This window comes from Setaria viridis, chromosome 4 (assembly GCF_005286985.2).
Source record: "Setaria viridis chromosome 4, Setaria_viridis_v4.0, whole genome shotgun sequence".
NCBI classification, from domain to species: Eukaryota; Viridiplantae; Streptophyta; class Magnoliopsida; order Poales; family Poaceae; genus Setaria; species Setaria viridis.
The window spans coordinates 27,722,448-27,741,056 of record NC_048266.2 but is presented as its reverse complement, the minus strand read 5'-3'; the positions used below and the strand labels follow the sequence as shown (position 1 = coordinate 27,741,056).

General features: G+C 42.3%; 1 protein-coding gene and 1 long non-coding RNA gene across 4 annotated transcripts; one reads left to right on the top strand and one right to left on the bottom strand.

Moving 5' to 3' along the window:
* Nucleotides 1–939: 939 nt before the first annotated feature.
* LOC117854270 (phosphoenolpyruvate carboxylase 1) lies at nucleotides 940–9,643 on the top strand. Its single transcript, XM_034736577.2, has 9 exons — nucleotides 940–1,189; nucleotides 1,279–1,670; nucleotides 1,769–1,853; nucleotides 4,917–5,139; nucleotides 5,366–5,469; nucleotides 5,556–5,643; nucleotides 7,366–7,520; nucleotides 7,648–9,033; nucleotides 9,124–9,643. Exons 1-9 carry the CDS (start codon nucleotides 1,022–1,024, stop codon nucleotides 9,415–9,417), a joined length of 2,895 nt encoding a protein of 964 aa, XP_034592468.1. The 5' UTR covers nucleotides 940–1,021; the 3' UTR covers nucleotides 9,418–9,643.
* A 4,357-nt stretch (nucleotides 9,644–14,000) lies between these two features.
* Nucleotides 14,001–17,565, bottom strand: LOC117853021 (uncharacterized). 3 transcript variants are annotated; one of them, XR_004640006.2, is made up of 4 exons: nucleotides 17,018–17,565; nucleotides 15,244–15,378; nucleotides 15,065–15,145; nucleotides 14,001–14,936 (listed from the first exon to the last, which is right to left on the bottom strand). It is a non-coding gene; the product is annotated as an uncharacterized lncRNA (long non-coding RNA). The 3 variants fall into 3 exon arrangements; XR_004640005.2 differs by lacking the exon at nucleotides 15,065–15,145 and having other exon boundaries at nucleotides 14,001–14,241; nucleotides 14,877–14,936; nucleotides 17,018–17,557; XR_004640004.2 differs by lacking the exon at nucleotides 15,065–15,145 and having other exon boundaries at nucleotides 17,018–17,554.
* Between the last annotated feature and the right edge of the window lie 1,044 nt (nucleotides 17,566–18,609).

The window sequence follows — 18,609 nt, the reverse complement described above, 5'->3', positions numbered from 1 at the left end:
AAGCAAATTATAGCCAAGACAAGGATTCAAGGAAGCAAGAAGGCGAGTGAGCAGTGACAAAGTATGTCCACAGCACAATCCGTACGAAAACGAGCGCATCAGTGCCCTCAGCGCCAATCGTAGTGTTTCCGCATCAAATAAGTCCTGTGAAGCCGGTCTCTATTAAATTGCCACGTATGAAGCCGATGTGTGGTCCGAAAGATAATATGCAATAATAGAGAAGCGTTATGTTTTCCCTGAAAAAAACCTGGGAACAAGCCTGTCGCAAGGCCGGGAGCCTCGCTTCCGTCTTGCTTTTTCACAGTCAGTGAGCCACCGGGCGGGAGCTGACGGGTAGGGGAAGAGGAAGACAGCACCGTGCATGTGCTTCCAGAGTTGCCAACGGCAAATGAGCAGCAGTGTGTGTAGTTCGGCCATGGGCTCGGTCACAGGTGGGTTTCGTCTCCCAGAACCAGCAGGAGAGGGCGTATGTGGCTGGCTGTGCATCCATCATATCCGTGATGAGCCTAAACCGTTGCGCAAACGGACACCTAGAGCGATAATGTATATGTGATCCTCCACGGCGTTGCCACAAATGTCACTGATCATGCATGTTGTCCTATATAGCACATGCTTGAGTCCAAGTCCCTCCACACCAAGCAAATTAATTATAGCCAAGAGAAGGATTCGAGGAAGAAGAAGGCGATTGAGCAGTGACAAGTACGTCGACAGCACAACCCAGACGAAAACCAGGCAACGAGCACATCGCTCCGCAGCGCTGCCCCTCGGCCCTCCCCTTGCATTCGTGATTCGCCGCCGGTCACATGCCCTCCGCTTGAAAAAAAAAAGCCCCCTTTCCATCCGCCATGAGGCGTGCAATCCCGTGCACACACTCGCCGACTCCCCATCCGTTATTTTGTTTTTTTTAGAAGCCCCATCCGTTATTTAAACCCACCCGCGCGCCTCGCTCGACCTCGTGCCACCGCCACAGCCATCTAGCTCCACTCCAGTCATCTAGCTTCGCTTCGCTTCCCACCACGCCATGGCGTCCAAGCCCGTGGAGAAGCACCACTCCATCGACGCGCAGCTCCGGCTCCTGGCACCCGGCAAGGTCTCCGAGGACGACAAGCTCGTCGAGTACGACGCCCTCCTCATCGACCGCTTCCTCGACATCTTCCAGGACCTCCACGGCCCAAACATCCGTGAATTCGTAATCGTCCTTCAATTCGATCCAGTTCGCCGCCTCTCCCCGGTCGGCCGGCGACTGACCACCAGGCCCCTGCACGCTTCTGCTTGCAGGTCCAGGAGTGCTACGAGGTGGCGGCGGAGTACGAGCGCGACCGCGACGCCGCGAAGCTGAGCGAGCTCGGGTCCAGGCTCACCAAGCTGTCCCCCAATGACGCCATCGTCGTGGCGAGCTCCTTCTCGAACATGCTCAACCTAACAAACCTCGCGGAGGAGGTGCAGCTCGCCCACCTCCGCCGGAACAAGCTCAAGCGCGGGGACTTCGCCGACGAGGGCTTCGCTGCCACCGAGTCTGACATCGAGGAGACGCTCAAGCGCCTCGTCACAGAGCTCGGAAAGTCCAAGGAGGAGGTCTTCGACGCGCTCAAGAACCAGACCGTCGACCTCGTCTTCACCGCCCACCCCACGCAGTCCGTCCGAAGGTCGCTCCTCCAGAAGCACGCCAGGTACACGGGTCATTATTCTGCATCCAAATCCGTGAACAATTCCAATCCATTTCTTCATTATTACGGAACGGAAATGTTCGTCTTGTCCTTGCACGCAGGATCCGGAACTGCCTCACGCAGCTGTATGCCAAGGACATCACGGAGGACGATAAGCAGGAGCTCGACGAGGCTCTGCAGAGGGAGGTACTTACATTTCAACACTAGTGAACATCAAAACTTTTGCATAGTGAATCAAGATAATTCCTGCAAATTTGAGGCTCTGACTTTGTTTACCTAATGAATTCCAAGAAAACGATCATGTTATTGCAATCGATATTACGGCAGTGTTGTTATCACCATTAAGGCCCTCCTTTTCACTCTTGTTCTTGCTCGGTTGCATCATACAAGTGCCATGCCAGGGTGCCAGACAGGCCATTCTGACATTTCTCCCATGCATGTGAGGCTGAAGAGGGACTGCCCATCTCTTTTTGTCGTTAAATTCTTCTTCTGATAAAGATAGTATAGAACACAATATGTGGACTTGTGAGCCCATGACGTTCAGCATGACACGTGTAAGTTAGTGGGCCCAAAAATTCTTCGTACGTCAACATTTTTAAGAGCCATTGTATTAGAAAACTATTTAAAAACTAGACCCTCTATCTAATAATCAAAATTATTTAGCTAGGACACTCTCATTTATTTAATATTCTAACACAAATTTCATATAGATGTGTCCTTATCTTTGTCCAGTTAATTAATCTATACACTTTTTCATCCACATTCATATCTTTTCACTTTGCATCGCACTTCCATACATTGTGTTTAACATGAAAATCAATATTTTTCATCTCTTCCTCCCATACATTGATACGATTATAAATCGCCTACATGTGGTGACACCCATCATGCATATATACCTTAACTTAGTATTTCTATATTAATAATGGTAGAATAGGTAATTTAGAATCATATTTTTTTATTTTGGATATTTCTGTAGATTTAGGTACTTACTTTAGGTTATTTTTAATAACCACGTATGTGTTAATTTAAATACAAATTTAGAAGATATTTAAGTTATTTCTCACAATAACATGAATGGATAATTCGACGAAGATTATGGGATTACATTGGATTATTTTTTTATAATGGTAGAGATGGATAATTTAGATATAGGTTTAGGGAGAATTTGTACAATATTTTCATAATCATAGTGTTGGATAATTTTTTAGAAAATATAATAGACCAATGACTATGATTATTAGAGTCTACACGATTAATGCCTAAATGTTTCACTTTTATGTGAGAATTTGTAGGATTTATCTTTTTTTGCTAGTGCGTGTCATGAGAATTGATACGAAGTCTCCAATTAAAGAATAAGGGTACCTAGCTAACAATCAAAATTGTTACCTTAAGCACTTTCCAGTTTATTAAATATTCTAATACAATACTTATATAGGTATGTACTTATTATGTTCATCCGATTATGGTAGACTTTAGTTAATGATTACTCTATAAAGCTTTCATCCACATTATAATCTTTATTTTTCACTTTGCATTGTAGGTATATGCTTGAATTTGTTTAATAGACCCTAAGTTTGATCTACATTTTTAACATGGAAATATATTTTAAATGGCGACACACATCCTGTATATATTTATAAACAGCGATACACATCATGTGCGTATATAGCTTAATTATTATTTTCTATATAAACAATGTAAGAAATAGATAATTTAGAATCATATATTGGTGTACCATGAGGATATATTTTAATGGATATAATTTGAATTTAGATTTAGGTTTACCTCATATTATTTTCGATAATGGGATATGTGGGTAATATAGATGTGAATTTAAGGGGTTACTTTAATTTTAATTTTAATTTATATTGTTAGTGGTGGGCAATTTAAATACAAATTTATGGAAATATTTTAAAAAATTATAATAGCATAAGTGGATAATTTAGATGAAGATTAGGGGTAATTTAGTTTATTTTATAAAATGGTAGTGGTGAGTAATTTAGATATAGATTTAGGGGGTTTCTTTAGACATTTTTATAATGTTAGGGTGGGTAATTTTTTAGAAAATATAATAGATTTAATGTCTATGATAATTTCAGTCTACCTAATTGATGGCTAGATGTTTTTCTTTTTTGATAGAATTTCTAGGATTTCTGTATTTTTCTAGAGTGTCCACCTAGGATCCTAGGTGGCTTCATGTGAAGGCCTCAAAAGGAGCTTTCAATTAGTAATGGTAAGATGATCATACTATGATGAGAAGCTTCCAAAGAAAATTTATTTATGGAACACTTAAATCACAAAGGAGCATGATGTCGAATTACCTCTGCAACATTGCTAAAGGCCGAGTCCTCCGGAATGTCAGAAAATCAAGTAGTCAGCAGATGGCGCGAACGTTTGCATGAGTAGTACAATTTATCTTACATAACCAAGCATCACATGATATGGCTCATTTGGAGGAATTAATTTATCTTACATAACCAAGCATCACATGATATGGCTCATTTGGAGGAATTTATATGTAGATTTAGAGGGTTATAAACTCTTTTCATAATAGCATGGGTGGGTTTTTTTTTAAATGTAATAGATCCAATGGCTATTATCATCAATTGTGATTAGAGTCTACCATATTGATGGCTAGAAACATCTAATTTTGTAAGAATTTCTAGAATTTCTCTCTTTTTTAGAGTATCCTAGGTGGCTTCACCTTGCGACTTTGAAAGGAGCTTCCAATTTATATAGTAAGATTGTTCAAATATCAAATCGTTCTATTAGCTGGTGAAAAGTATTGGTACCAAAGGTTGGTAGTAAGATTAAAGTGAACTCGTGCTTGCTCAAAGGAACTAGCTCACTGCAATTGGTATAAAATATCTTCAAAGTTTCTGACAATTTTTTTATTGATTCCTTCAAGTCCAAATAAGAAACACACAATAGTACTATTTTTTTGTTTACACAATTATTACTACCCTGCCATTTAAAAACAGTAAAAATTTTATCCTACGGCTATGGTTCTGTCGTGTTATTACATTGTCTTCTTTCCACTGTGCCATACGGTTTTCATTATATGAGTACTTCAATAGAGATTTTTGAATTCTTTTACTGGAAATCTGCTAAATTACTAGTGTTACCTTTCACATATTTTATTTCACCATGATCCAGTCCACTTGAACTAGGGCAGGGTGAAGATCTTGTTTTTTAATGCTTCGGGAATTTCAATTCGTTCTAATGCCTGGTGTTTGCTCTTCGCAGATCCAAGCATGTTTTAGAACAGACGAAATTCGGAGAGCACAACCAACCCCACAGGATGAAATGCGTTACGGGATGAGCTATTTTCATGAAACTATATGGAAGGGTGTCCCAAAGTTTTTGCGACGTGTGGATACAGCTCTAAAGAACATCGGGATTGATGAGCGTCTCCCCTACAATGCTCCTCTCATTCAGTTCTCTTCTTGGATGGGTGGCGACCGCGATGGTAAATCCTCCTTTGCAGATGCGAATGATCTTCTGATTCCGGAACACATTTTTGTGGCAGTGGATTATCAATTAATTCTTTTTAATTTCCTTGATGTGATACTCTAGTTTTCTCTAGAAAAAAGTATTCGGATTGCGTCTAAGTAATTAGTGATGAGTGATGACTATTTTTAGTGTTCCTAGCATTTGTTTTCCCCTTCAAGTCTCCATACGTTTGGTTTCTGTAGGAAATCCAAGAGTTACGCCAGAGGTGACAAGGGATGTATGCTTGCTTGCAAGAATGATGGCGTCAAACTTGTACTTCTCTCAGATAGAAGAATTGATGTTCGAGGTATTGTAGAAATGTGTTTGATTCATGCTTCCTAATGCTCATCTAGTATTACCTATTGTTGCTAGTCTCATCTGATATATCTGTAGCTCTCTATGTGGCGCTGCAACGACGAACTCCGTGCTCGAGCGGAAGAACTTCACGCTGCTTCACAGAAAATTTCCAAGCATTATATTGGTAACTCAAACAAACTAATTTTAGCCTCAATTTGCAGTCCTTTTTGAAGATATATACATATTTAATCGATATGTTTGTTTGTATCACCTAATCATAGAATAGTTTTCCATACAAGCTTTTGCAAAGTCTCCACTAGTCTATTCAAATTTGAATAACTGGACCATCAATCCGTGCTCTTGCATGGATTAATAATTTTAGAAGCCATTGTATTATGAAGTAATTTAAAAATTAGACACCCTAGTAAGTAATCAAACTTTTTACCTATGACCCTCTCGTTTATTTAATATTCTAACACCAATACTCATATAGATGTGCATTTGTCTTTGTTGGGTTGTGATTAACTTTTAATTAGTAATTACTCTATATACTTTTTCATTCATATTCGTACGTTTTTTCACTTTGCATCTCACTCCATATATTGTACTTAACCTGAAAATCATGTAGTTTTCATCACTTTCTCTCATACATGTATAAATGTTCTACATGGTAACACCCATCATGCATATATACATTAACTTTGTATTTCTATATTAACAATGATAGAAATGTCTAGTATCATATATTGGGTTACTTTTGGACATTTTGTATAATGACCACACAGATAATTACTTTAGGTTGTTATTAATAACAACATAGGCTGGTAACTTAGATACAAATTTAGAAGAGTATTTTAATTTATTTTTTATGATGATATGCAAGGGTAATTTAGATAAAGATTATGGAGTTACCTTAGATTATTTTTATAATGGTAGATGTGGGTAATTTAGATATAGACTAAGGGGTTTACTTTAGAATATTTTTCATAATGATAGATTGTCTACCAGATTGATACGTGGATGTTTCAATTTTTGTGATAATTTGTTGGATTTATCTTTTTCCTATTGCGTCTCATGGGGATTAATGCAGATTCTTCAATTAAAAAAAATAAGGCACATAGCTAAACACTCAAAACTGTTACCTTGACCTCACTCTCATTTTTTAATATTCTAATATTTATTATCTTCATCGGATTATAAAAGATTTTAGTAGTAATTACTCTATAACATTTTCATCTATATTTATAATATCTTGTTTCACTTGCACCGTATATACATTCTTAAATTTGTTTAATGGAACCTAAGTTTGAGATATATTTTTAACATGAAAATATGTATTCTTATCACTTCCTCTATATATTTATAAATGGTGACACACATCATGCGTATATACCTTAATGATTAGAATAATATATTGGTGTATCTTGGGATATATTTTTAAACATGGAATATGTGAGTAATTTAGATGTAAACTTAAGGATTTACTTTAAGTTATTTTTTTTTATAATGTTAGTGGTGGGAAATTTGAAACAAATTTAGTGGGTTATTTTAAACTATTCTTAATAATGGTATAAGTGGGTAATTTAGACGAAGATTAGGTGTACTTTAATTTATTTTATGTAATGGCATACGTGGGTAATTTAGATATATACTTAGGGGGTTACTTTAAACTATTTTCATAATGGCAGGAACATAATAGTTCAATGAATTGGATGATTTAAGTCTACTGAATAGATGGCTAGATGTTTTGCTTTTTTGAAAATTTCTAGTATTTTTCTTTTTTTTGAAGTGCCCACCTAGAATCCTAGGTGCCTTCATGTGGAGGCTTTAAGAGGAGTCTCTATGATGTTAACACGAATCAGCCTTGTCAGTTTGCCAATTTTCTGAAGAGAATTCGTTGGTGCAGAATTCTGGAGGCAACTTCCTGCAAGTGAACCGTATCGCGTGGTGCTTGGTTATGTGAGGGACAAATTGTACAGCACACGCGAACGCTCGCGCCATCTGCTAACTAGTGGATTTTCTGACATTCCGGAGGACTCGGCCTTTAAGAATGTTGAAGAGGTAATCCGGCATCATGCTCCTCTTGTTATTTTGAGGGTTCCATAAACATTGTTATTTGTTAATGTCATGCTCCTTATCATAATATAGTTTAACTAATGTCACTGTGGAACCCTTCAAATTTGGTCAGTTCCTGGAGCCCCTTGAGCTGTGCTACAAATCCCTGTGTGACTGTGGTGACAAGACCATCGCCGACGGGAGCCTGCTCGACTTCATGCGGCAGGTCTCGACGTTCGGGCTCTCCATGGTGAAGCTGGACATCCGTCAGGAGTCGGAGCGTCACACAGACGTGATCGACGCGATCACCACGCACCTCGGCATCGGGTCCTACCGCGAGTGGTCCGAGGAGAAGCGCCAGGAGTGGCTGCTCTCCGAGCTCCGCGGCAAGCGGCCACTGCTGAGCAAGGACATGCCCCAGACCGAGGAGATCGCCGACGTGCTCGGATGTTTCCACGTCCTCGCCGAGCTGCCCCGCGACAGCTTCGGCCCGTACATCATCTCCATGGCGACGGCGCCCTCCGACGTGCTCGCCGTCGAGCTCCTGCAGCGTGAGTGCCACGTGAAGCAGCCGCTGCCCGTGGTCCCGCTGTTCGAGAAGCTCGCCGACTTGCAGTCGGCGCCGGCGTCCATAGAGCGGCTCTTCTCCCTGGACTGGTACATGAACCGGATCGGCGGCAAGCAGCAGGTGATGGTCGGCTACTCGGACTCCGGCAAGGACGCCGGCCGGCTGTCGGCGGCGTGGCACCTGTACAAGGCGCAGGAGGAGATGGCGAAGGTGGCGAAGCGCTACGGCGTGAAGCTGACCATGTTCCACGGCCGCGGCGGCACCGTCGGCAGGGGCGGCGGGCCGACTCACCTCGCCATCCTGTCCCAGCCGCCGGACACCATCAACGGGTCCCTCCGTGTGACGGTGCAGGGCGAGGTCATCGAAACCTCCTTCGGCGAAGAGCACCTCTGCTTCCGGACGCTGCAGCGCTTCACCGCCGCCACGCTCGAGCACGGCATGCACCCGCCGGTCTCCCCCAAGCCCGAGTGGCGCGCGCTCATGGACGAGATCGCCGCCGTCGCCACCGATGAGTACCGCTCCGTCGTCATGAGGGAGCCCCGGTTCGTGGAGTACTTCCGGTCGGCTACCCCGGAGACGGAGTACGGCAGGTTGAACATCGGCAGCCGACCGGCGAAGAGGAAGCCGAAGGGCGGCATCGAGTCGCTCCGCGCGATCCCGTGGATCTTCTCGTGGACGCAGACGAGGTTCCACCTCCCGGTGTGGCTCGGGTTCGGCGCCGCGTTCAAGCACGCCATGAAGAAGGATATCAAGAACTTCCAGATGCTCAAGGAGATGTACAACGAGTGGCCATTCTTCAGGGTCACCCTGGACCTGCTCGAGATGGTCTTAGCCAAGGGAGACCCCACCATCGCCGGCCTCTACGACCAGCTGCTCGTCGCCGACGAACTCAAGCCATTCGGGGAGCAGCTCAGGAACAACTACGTGGAAACAGAGAAGCTTATCCTGCAGGTAATAAATTAAAACTCATATGAATGAATTTCATCTTTGTGCAGATTGCTGGGCACAAGGAAATCCTGACTACTCACCATCTTTGTGCAGGTTGCTGGGCACAAGGAAATCCTTGAAAGCGATCCCGGCCTGAAGCAGCAGCTGCGGCTGCGCGACCCCTACATCACCATTCTTAACGTGTGGCAGGCCTACACCCTGAAGAGGATAAGGGACCCGAACTTCAAGGTGACGCCGCAGCCGCCGCTGTCCAAGGAGTTCGCCGACGAGAACCAGCCGCGCGGGATTGTGAAGCTCAACCCGGCGAGCGAGTACGGGCCGGGGCTGGAGGACACGCTCATCCTCACCATGAAGGGCATCGCCGCCGGCATGCAGAACACTGGCTAGGGTGCTCTGCTTCGCTCGCTGCAGAGTGCTGTAAAGGCACCAGCATGTGGATGTGTTTCTTTATGATTCACACCTTGGCTTTCGTTCATGTTTTCTTTTCGAATAAGGCTTGATGTAAAGATCAAGTGGAACTTCTTGGCTGTTTAAGCATTCTGTAATTCTGTAATAATATAAAGACCACAAACTATTGGCATGTTATATTTAATAAAGATATTTATTCCAATAAGATACCCCCTGCTCAACCCAAAGCATCTCACTAAGCTTGGATTTTATTATTTGTGCGGGTAGCTAGATTTTTTCATGCTAACATTTAGACTCCTTTTTTACTTTAAAAAAATTCAAACAGTTCATTTTCTTTTTCCGAATGGTCTTGACCACATCATCGTCATTTTTATCGTTATATTTTGTGACGTGAAACATGAAGCCGTGAAAAGAGAATACCTTATATAGAAATATAGTTTTTCTATTTAAAGAAATCCAATTTTATTTGTCTTGTAATAAGGTGAATTTCTATCAGAGAGTTTTAATCATGCAATGGTAGCCGTAGGCCATGTCTCCGGGCCTTCTCATGTTTGCGGGGTGATGTCGTGAAAGAAATTCTTTTGTTCAGTATAATTTTTTGGTAAATAAAAATTTTCCATAAGCCATCAAGATAGTCTTTCAGGTCATATACGATGGCAATGTCATAGCTGATCTTCCCTCTTGTGTTACATTGCTATTTTTCTTGTCGAATTCATCGGCAAGGCCAAGTCCAAAGCCTCGGTTAACAAATCTATAGTTACACTTCCCATGTCAATCCATTGAAATACTCACAGGAAAGTCACTGTTAATATGAAAATGTGCTGCGCCAAATACTCGTGCAACGCTCAGAGGAGCTCCTTGCAGTACCTCTATGCCAAACCAGTCAGTCAGATTTGACAAGCCGGTTAGACCGATTTCATTGGGGAGCTCGATGAAGGGCCAACGAACGCACGCCCGGGAGGGCCCGTCGCACCAGGTACACCTTGAGTTGCCCTAGGCTCAGCACGCCAGGTAGGACGTCTTATCATACCATTGAGACAAGAGAAGAACAGCGCATGGGTTGGAAAAGTAGGGGAAAGTGGAAAAGTAAAGGATAAAAAGTAATAAATTAGTTTTTTATCGATTGGGATGGCCTCAATTGGCCGTAGCCCTTTATATTTATAAGGATGGGCGGTCTTGCCCCGTTAGGAGTTGAAAATCCTTACAAATCTCATGTTAAAATATAACTCCTAACTTAGACTACACAGACCAAACCGGGCTGACTTGTTTGCAAACCGGTCTGACGTCTTTCCTCGCATGCAGATCTTCCCGAGAGTATAACTCTCTTATCCGAACTCCAAATCGGATGTTCTACATATGCATTTTGATGGTTTCGATGAGAGATACACAATGGTGAAATCCTATTTACAATTTGAGCATTTTCAATCAAACTGGTCTAACCGGTTTAGAGATCGGTTAGCCCAAATCTTTCAATTTTGATCATCCACGCATGGCTCCCTATTTTTTGGTAAAGCTTGCACATCACAAAACATTCTTAATGATCAAAATTATCTAAGAACGATGATGAACAATACATCACACACATGATGATTTTTACACCTTATATGGATACTAATGTAGCCAAAATAATATTCTAACGAGTACAACATCATATGAATATTTATGAAACAGTTACTTTCAGCTTTGAAACATCTAAGCATACTTAATAATAGAAATTTTGATGCGGCCATGGTAGCCGATCATATAATTTATAGCTCCTTGGTAAAGTATAAGCATAATATTGATAATCATAAAATGAGAATCAAGGATTGTACCAAAAATATGGATTATAATTACTTATACTTAGATATGCACTCTATGGTACAAGCATCGATGGAGAAAATTATGAAGACCAATAAGATGACCGTTGATGCTTCTTTGCTCTTGATGACGAAAAATTCCTCCTTTGATTGCTCTCAAACTGATTGTTTTGATTTTGGGAGGCTATTTTCTGATATTATGTAACAGATCATCAAATCTTAGCTTCTTCCTTATCACCATGTTGTTTGATCTGAAATTTTCAGTTTTTCTATAATTCGTAGCAACACCGGTTGGACCGGTTTCAACACCTGTTGGACTGGTTTTTCGTAAAATCAGTTTTTTCTATAATTCCTATCAAAACCGGTTGGATAGGTTTCAACACTGGTTGGACTAGTTTTGGTAAAACTAGACACTTTGATATCATCTTGCCCCCAACCGAACTTTGTTTCTGTTCAGCTATATTATTCAAATCATGCTCATTATTGGGGACAATTGGATCAATAGAACTGGCCAATTTTTCTTCAATAGTCAGCTTTTTGTGTCTAGTATCAAATCTAAGTTTTTTTCAATCTACCATCTTTCTTGACACTATAGACTTGTTTAATCACCTTACATTTATTTCGGTACGTAGACTGATTCCTTGTCAAAATTGTCATTATCTATTTGTGGTGGCTCATTAATTGCCGGCTCCCTGTAGGTAATATAATTTGGGCACAAATATCTAGGAAAAGGTGGCATACATGAATTATAATACCATGATGGATAAGAATAAGATATGCTACAATATGAACCCCACGGCATTGGTGTAGGTGATCCATGTGAAGGAAACAACATTGATGTAGGAAAATTATTCCATTGTTGATTCTGACCATGGAAATTTTGCCTTGGATAAGATTTTGAGTGCTTGGAATTTTTAGGCCAACTAGCATATTGACATTCTTTTGTCTTTGGAACTAGCCGAAAGCTTCTCATTTGGCTTCAGCTTTTTCTTTTTATGCTTGCTATGGCCTTTGGATTCAATAGTTTTCCAAACACCAATTTCAAGTTTTTTTCAGCTTTAACATCTCCAGTTTGAACTTGTTGCACCGCCTGTCGAGTATAGGCATACTAGAAGTGGTTTCTACGTTGTTATTGGAAAACTTTGGATCCACACTTCGGGCTTAGACAACCGATTTGGATCTTTGTCAATGACATCTATACATGGCCAATCTTTGCAAGGATCGACAATTAATTTTGAATCAACAATCACTCATATTTAGGATGCATAAAGGTAATGGCATGGGCAGGCGACCCCGTTCTGAAGCTATCAATGACTCCAAGCGACCGTAGAACCTATCAATTCATACCACCAATCCAAATTAAAACCTAACAGCATCATAAAATTGAAATGTAGTTTCTTCAACCCAGATCTACAGTAGGATAACCCGTAGTCAAGGACAATGGGGACAAGAGGCCACAACAATTGGAACTAGAAGCTCACCTGATTGGAGTTTGTTTCCTTTTCCATTCTAACTCCATGTGCCATTTCCACCGAGCCACTACACTACTGAGCCGCAGATATGCGTGCCAATTTGCCCAGGGAGCGGGAGCTTTTCTCATCCCAAGCATGCCGATTTTCTCTAGGCGGGCTTTTCCCACATCAAGTATCAAAATATATTGCAGCAACTCATGATATACTTAGATGTGAGTATGCACGGCTCATCTACTACTATAATAAATTTTTTTAAGGATACAAACTGACAAACGGCTCCAGCATAGCTATTGGCTCAACAGTTCCCAATTGATGGATAACAGGTTCGACACCGGGATGAGCACCCTTTCACCTTATTTTTCCATCCTATTTTTCAACTTAACCTTACATGTGGGATCCTAATCAGTTTATGGTATTTTTGCAAACCTTGAAATCATCACAAAACCACCGTGTAACAATAAGTGGTGTTTTCTATTTGGTTTCGATGGCAACTTTTTTGACGTCTGATAACTTCATCACTAAATTTGGTCGGATGCAAATATTTGATGAGAACTGATGATGTTCTCAGCAAAAAAAATCATAAATTTATGACGTTTTGACATTCATCATCAAATTTTTATCGGTCAAAAGATTTCTGGTAGTGGATCTAGACGCACTTTGGCCGTCAACACTTTTCAAAATAGTTAGTTTGGAAACATAAAAATTTAAATTTCCGGTTTGTATTCAAATGCTATGTATAGCTACATACATTATTTAGTTTCATAAAAAAGTAATCAAGCTATAACTAGAAAACCATAAAAAATCAATAATGTCACATTTTCAATATATCTTCCTTGTCCTGAATAACAATCCGTTGAAGTATGTACACATTTACAACATCCCCATGAATAGTAAAATAAACAAATTCATATTTTTATAAAGAAAATAATGTCCATTTAAGTCATATCCTTGTAAACCGGATAGTGGGCGAAGTCCAAATAAAATCCGCACATAAATAATCATAGCAACCAATCTACCTCCAAAACTAGCCAATCCAACTTGTCAGCAACGAATCCAAATCCGCCAAGATTCCTCCGATAGTTTTTTTCCTTATAAACTTCCAGTATTTAAAATCTATTTTATATTGGAAGCGCCGTAAATTAGGCCGCTAGTACGGCCTGACCCTTTTAGGCAATAATTAAAAGAGCAGTCCCCAAGCATTCCTATTCGGGTAAAAGCTGTCCTCGGTGCATGCACTCCCCCAACCTCCCTCAGCGCTGCCACTTGCCAGCTCCCCGTAATGGATACGACAAAAAAAATATTGATGCCTGCACGTTTCATCTCAGAAATGATCCTACCATGTTATTGCCTGCATCACACTAGCATTCATTTTCATAACTACACAATCAGGAAAAATGTACACACCAGAAGCACAGGAAAAAATGCGTTGTCCGTAACTAATACACTCGTATTTGCAATATGTACTACTAGGACAACAGCAAACACATTTGCTTCTCTGTTTGGTACTTGATATTTGCTTCCATGCACATGACCTGCAATGTAATGAAAAAAAAAAAGACTACAGTGTGACAGCATGTATGTTGCACAACCTACAATGCTTCATTGTAGAATTGCTAATATCTCTAACTTCGATTATTCAGAACTAACAGACGTAGAGGTACTAACAGGATAGCCAAATACTACATAGTGGCTCATAAGCACAATTGCATAGTGGCTCATATGAAATTGCTTCCAATTTCATATAAAATTCTTGGCATGTATACGCTAAATTGCTTAGTAAATTGCTTAGATTCTAAACTGGACCACCCCATATGCATACCGGTTATGAGTAAAACCAAAACAACCCCTTGTGACAGCATTGTACAGATTATACAAAATGCCCCTTTGTAGAAGCACATAGTCTGTGTGTGTTACAAGATATATAATGAGTTGCAACAAAAAATACAAAAACAGATTCTATGACATGTGAAAAGTAAATAACTACATAAGTGAAGGCACACCAATCTAAAGCAAAGTGCATATTTATCTGACCAAGACTACAATACAGATTATGTGTTTCTAAACAAGCTTTTGAAACCTAACGTGCATCTGAAGCATTTGAAACATAAGTGAACTAGCAAAAGCATTTTAAGTATAAGGAAGAGATGTTTAAATGAGTTATACGTACCTAGCCCTCCACCAGCCTTGGCTGCAGCTTAAGTTTGATGGTCAATGCCACCTTTTGCTCCTGCAGGAAAAGGTTGCATTTTCTAACACCATTAAATTTCATGCACATAGCATCAGGCAGTATACTCTATATTGCACTATCATGAAGTTAATTGGAGTAGCAACACACTCCTAGTTGTCAGAACTTACAGTAGCTCATATTAATTGCTTTTACTTGGCATCATCGTACATGTGCAACACACTCCACACACTCCACACAGGCTATCTATTCTGATGCAGTGCAATGGATGGCAGAGGTTCAGTATAGTATTAGGCAATGAATATGGCGGAAGCCAAGGAGTCGAAACCAGATTGCAAAGTGCACTCACCTTGTCTGAGATGATGTAGTGGTGGTTGTTCGTACATAGGCAGTGGCTTCCCATTCCAGCAACTGAATGATATCTCCGGCTTATGTTGCCATGTTAGGACTGAACAGGGAAGAACACTTGATGATTTCCTGTGTGCTAGGTTGACAACAGGGAAGAACATTTCCATGTCAGGACGGAACATGGCAATGAAATGAAAACTACCAAAGCATAAGAAGAAGAATTCCCAAGTGCAGAAAAATTCTACCTAACTGGAACAAGTAAAAATGTCTAACTAGACAAGGCAATGTTTTGCTTAATTAAAAAATAAGATCTGCCTAGTTAGTATAGTACTTTTGCCTAGCTGAAAGAATAAATGTGCCTAACTTAAACAGGTGAAATGCCAAACTAGAGACAACAGTAATTTGCTTAATTGAATAAAATCATATTTGCTTAGTTAAGAACAGTACTTTGCCTATCTAAAACAATAACTTTGCCTAAGTTAAAATGATAAAATGCGTAACTATAGAAAAAAACAATCAGATGAGCTCCAGCTGTACTGCATATATTTCAAAATTGGACCTGTCTAGTGGATAAGTAGTACATATATACAGTAATGCATTTAGAAAACAATCAACACAAAAAGAAAGAAGAAAAAACCCCACCCCTCTCCAACAAAGATTAATCTAGGTAGGAGGTAGACCATCAAGGCCTATGCAAGCTCCATAGCTTAAAATATGTATATTTCAATTTACATATTGGAGAACATCAGTGCGAAGTCATCAAACATTCATAACAGACAAAAAGCATTGATAAGCCACAGGAAACCAACACATTTTGCTAACAAATAAGAACTCACAGTTACACAGCTGTGTACTCAGATTACCAATGGAGACAAATAAGAACAGAACTAAACAGCTATCACCAACAAAAATACAAAGTCTACAAGTAAAAAATAGTTCTAACTGCTTTCAGCATGCAGAATCATGTCCAGTAGTTTAGTTCCAGAAAACTGAAGCACATCGAACTAGAAAACTACAGTTGAGAAGCTCTTATAAATCATACACTAGTTCTGACTAATATCACATCAAATTTAATGTACATAAAAAATGCATGGCATCTATATGTGAACAGAACACTTCTAGCAAGTTATATAATATTTTTATTTCAGACATGTTTAATTCGCTCCCAAATGGTGCTCAAACCACTAGGCTAGAGGCCCTTTCACGACCTTCCTGCCAGTTTGTAAAAACACTACTATTCTCTGAACTTTAGATGAACACTCAGGTCTGACCCATCTGGTTAGGAAATGGTAGTAACAAGGGGGGAAGTGGTAATATCTCCTTGATGCCAAGTTGGACGTAATTAAAGAATCACATGGCTGAATAAAGTATCAACTAATTCTGGTCTAATAATTGAGAAAGAGCTTGATGAGATGCTGTGCTCCTCCAATCAAATCGATCATTTAGAACAGTCTAGGCCATTGATTAGATTATCACTTAGCAAAACAGAAACCATATTTGCATCCATATATTACCCATCCGTTCATAATCACCCGTCTAACAAAGCACTAAAGCCACAGACCAAGCATCAAAGGGAACAATGAGGCAAAAGGGGTAGTATCTGTAGAGCTAAGAGTTAGAGTTGCACGATTGATCGTTTCCACCACCATCTCACGGGCACAGCCAGAAGAAGAGTTAAAATAGGAGCACCAATGGTTCTGACTCCCATGCACCAAATCGGAGAGGAATGCCAAGGGGAAACGAAATTGGAGGCTTTTTGAACATATTCCCCTCACCAATTTTGGCCGGAGACCGACGAGTGGCAGCGTAGCGTTGTGCTCGCCCGGCTCATGGAGGCACCCAGGTTCCTCTTCAATCGCCGTGGCCTTGCCCACCAGTTGCTCGGCCACGACGACCTCGCAGCCCTGCAGAAATGTGGCACTTGCAGCACATCGATGCGGAGGCGGCAGGGAACCAGATCGACGAGAGGGCTGCCGGTGCGCGATTGAGGCAGAGGCGATTCGAGCTCCTTCATCTCCAGAGCTCTGGATTTGAACTCCGCCCCATGTCGAGATCCTCCGTGAGGAACTCCTCCAGCCGCTTCAATCTGCTCCAAACCATCTGGATCGGCCGCAGCACGCCTCGATCCGAAGCAGCTCGCCTCCGGAGGCGCGCTCGAGGCAGCGCGCGCGCCCGCCGCTTAGGGAATCTGCGACGCCCGCGCGTGAGGATGTTGGGGTGCCATGAGGCTGCCGGAGTTCTCTAGCGCGAGAGAGAGAACAGGAGAGAAAGGATAGGTGGGCCGCAGGAGAAATGAATTGGTGAATCGTCGGTGCTGTGCTGAGGTTTGGGTGTGGGATACCTCTTGTGGGCCCGGTGCTACGGGGTCCGATCGAAGATGTCCGGGATGACGGAGGCGGCCGCGCTGATGCAGAAGGGCAGTCCCCACATGAGAAACCAACCTAGTTTCCATAGTTTAGGATATTGTATTAAAAAATCATCCTTCATAATATAACTTTTTTTATTTAGAGTCTAAATAAAAATTTAACCAATCATTCTCCCTTCTAGTACCAGATTCTCTGTGCATTATGTAAAGGAGCTCGAGTGATGGGTAGCAGCAGTGCAAGCGCAAAGGATCCGGCAGTAAGTAAGAAGAAACTACTTGGGTCTCCCCGATGCAGATTCGCTGATTTCTTAGCTCATTGGTGCGCATGAGAATTTGGTTTCCTCTCTAAGAAATGGTTTCTCTCTCCCCATAATAAATCTACTGCCACATCAGCAAATTGCTTAATTAGCATGATAATTAAGAGGGATAGAAACTATCATTTGCGACCGGCCTGTGACGGATACCAAGGCACGTTTGGTTTTGGACATAAGCTGCGTCTAACCTCGCTTTGCCAGGCAAGGCTTGCCGCCGGCGGAGAGCGGTTCCGGCTGGCTTGCTTTCAGCAAGTAAGGGTGCGTTTGGTTGCGAGGACGAAGTGGGACGGGACGGGACGATCCCACTTCGTCCCGCGTTTGGTTGGAGGACAGGTGGGACGGGGACATCCCAGGGAGGGAATATACCCTCCAGATGCGGGACGTCCCCGTCCCACCAAAAGTGGCGGACGGGGGCATCCCACTTCGCCCCCGTCACGCGCCGTTTGCGCGGGCGAGCGCTGCCAGCGCGGGCGGACCCGCCGCCGGCGCGGCCGGCGCGCGCGGACCCGGCGGCGGCGCGGGCGGACCCGGCGGCGGCGCGGGCGCGGCTGGCGCTGGCGGGCCCGACGGCGGCGCGGGCGGATCCGGCGGCGGCGCGGGCGGATCCGGCGGCGGCGCGGGCGGATCCGGCGGGGAGCGCGCGCCGGCGCGGGCGGGCGCTCCGCCGCGGCCGGCGCGGGCGGGCGCG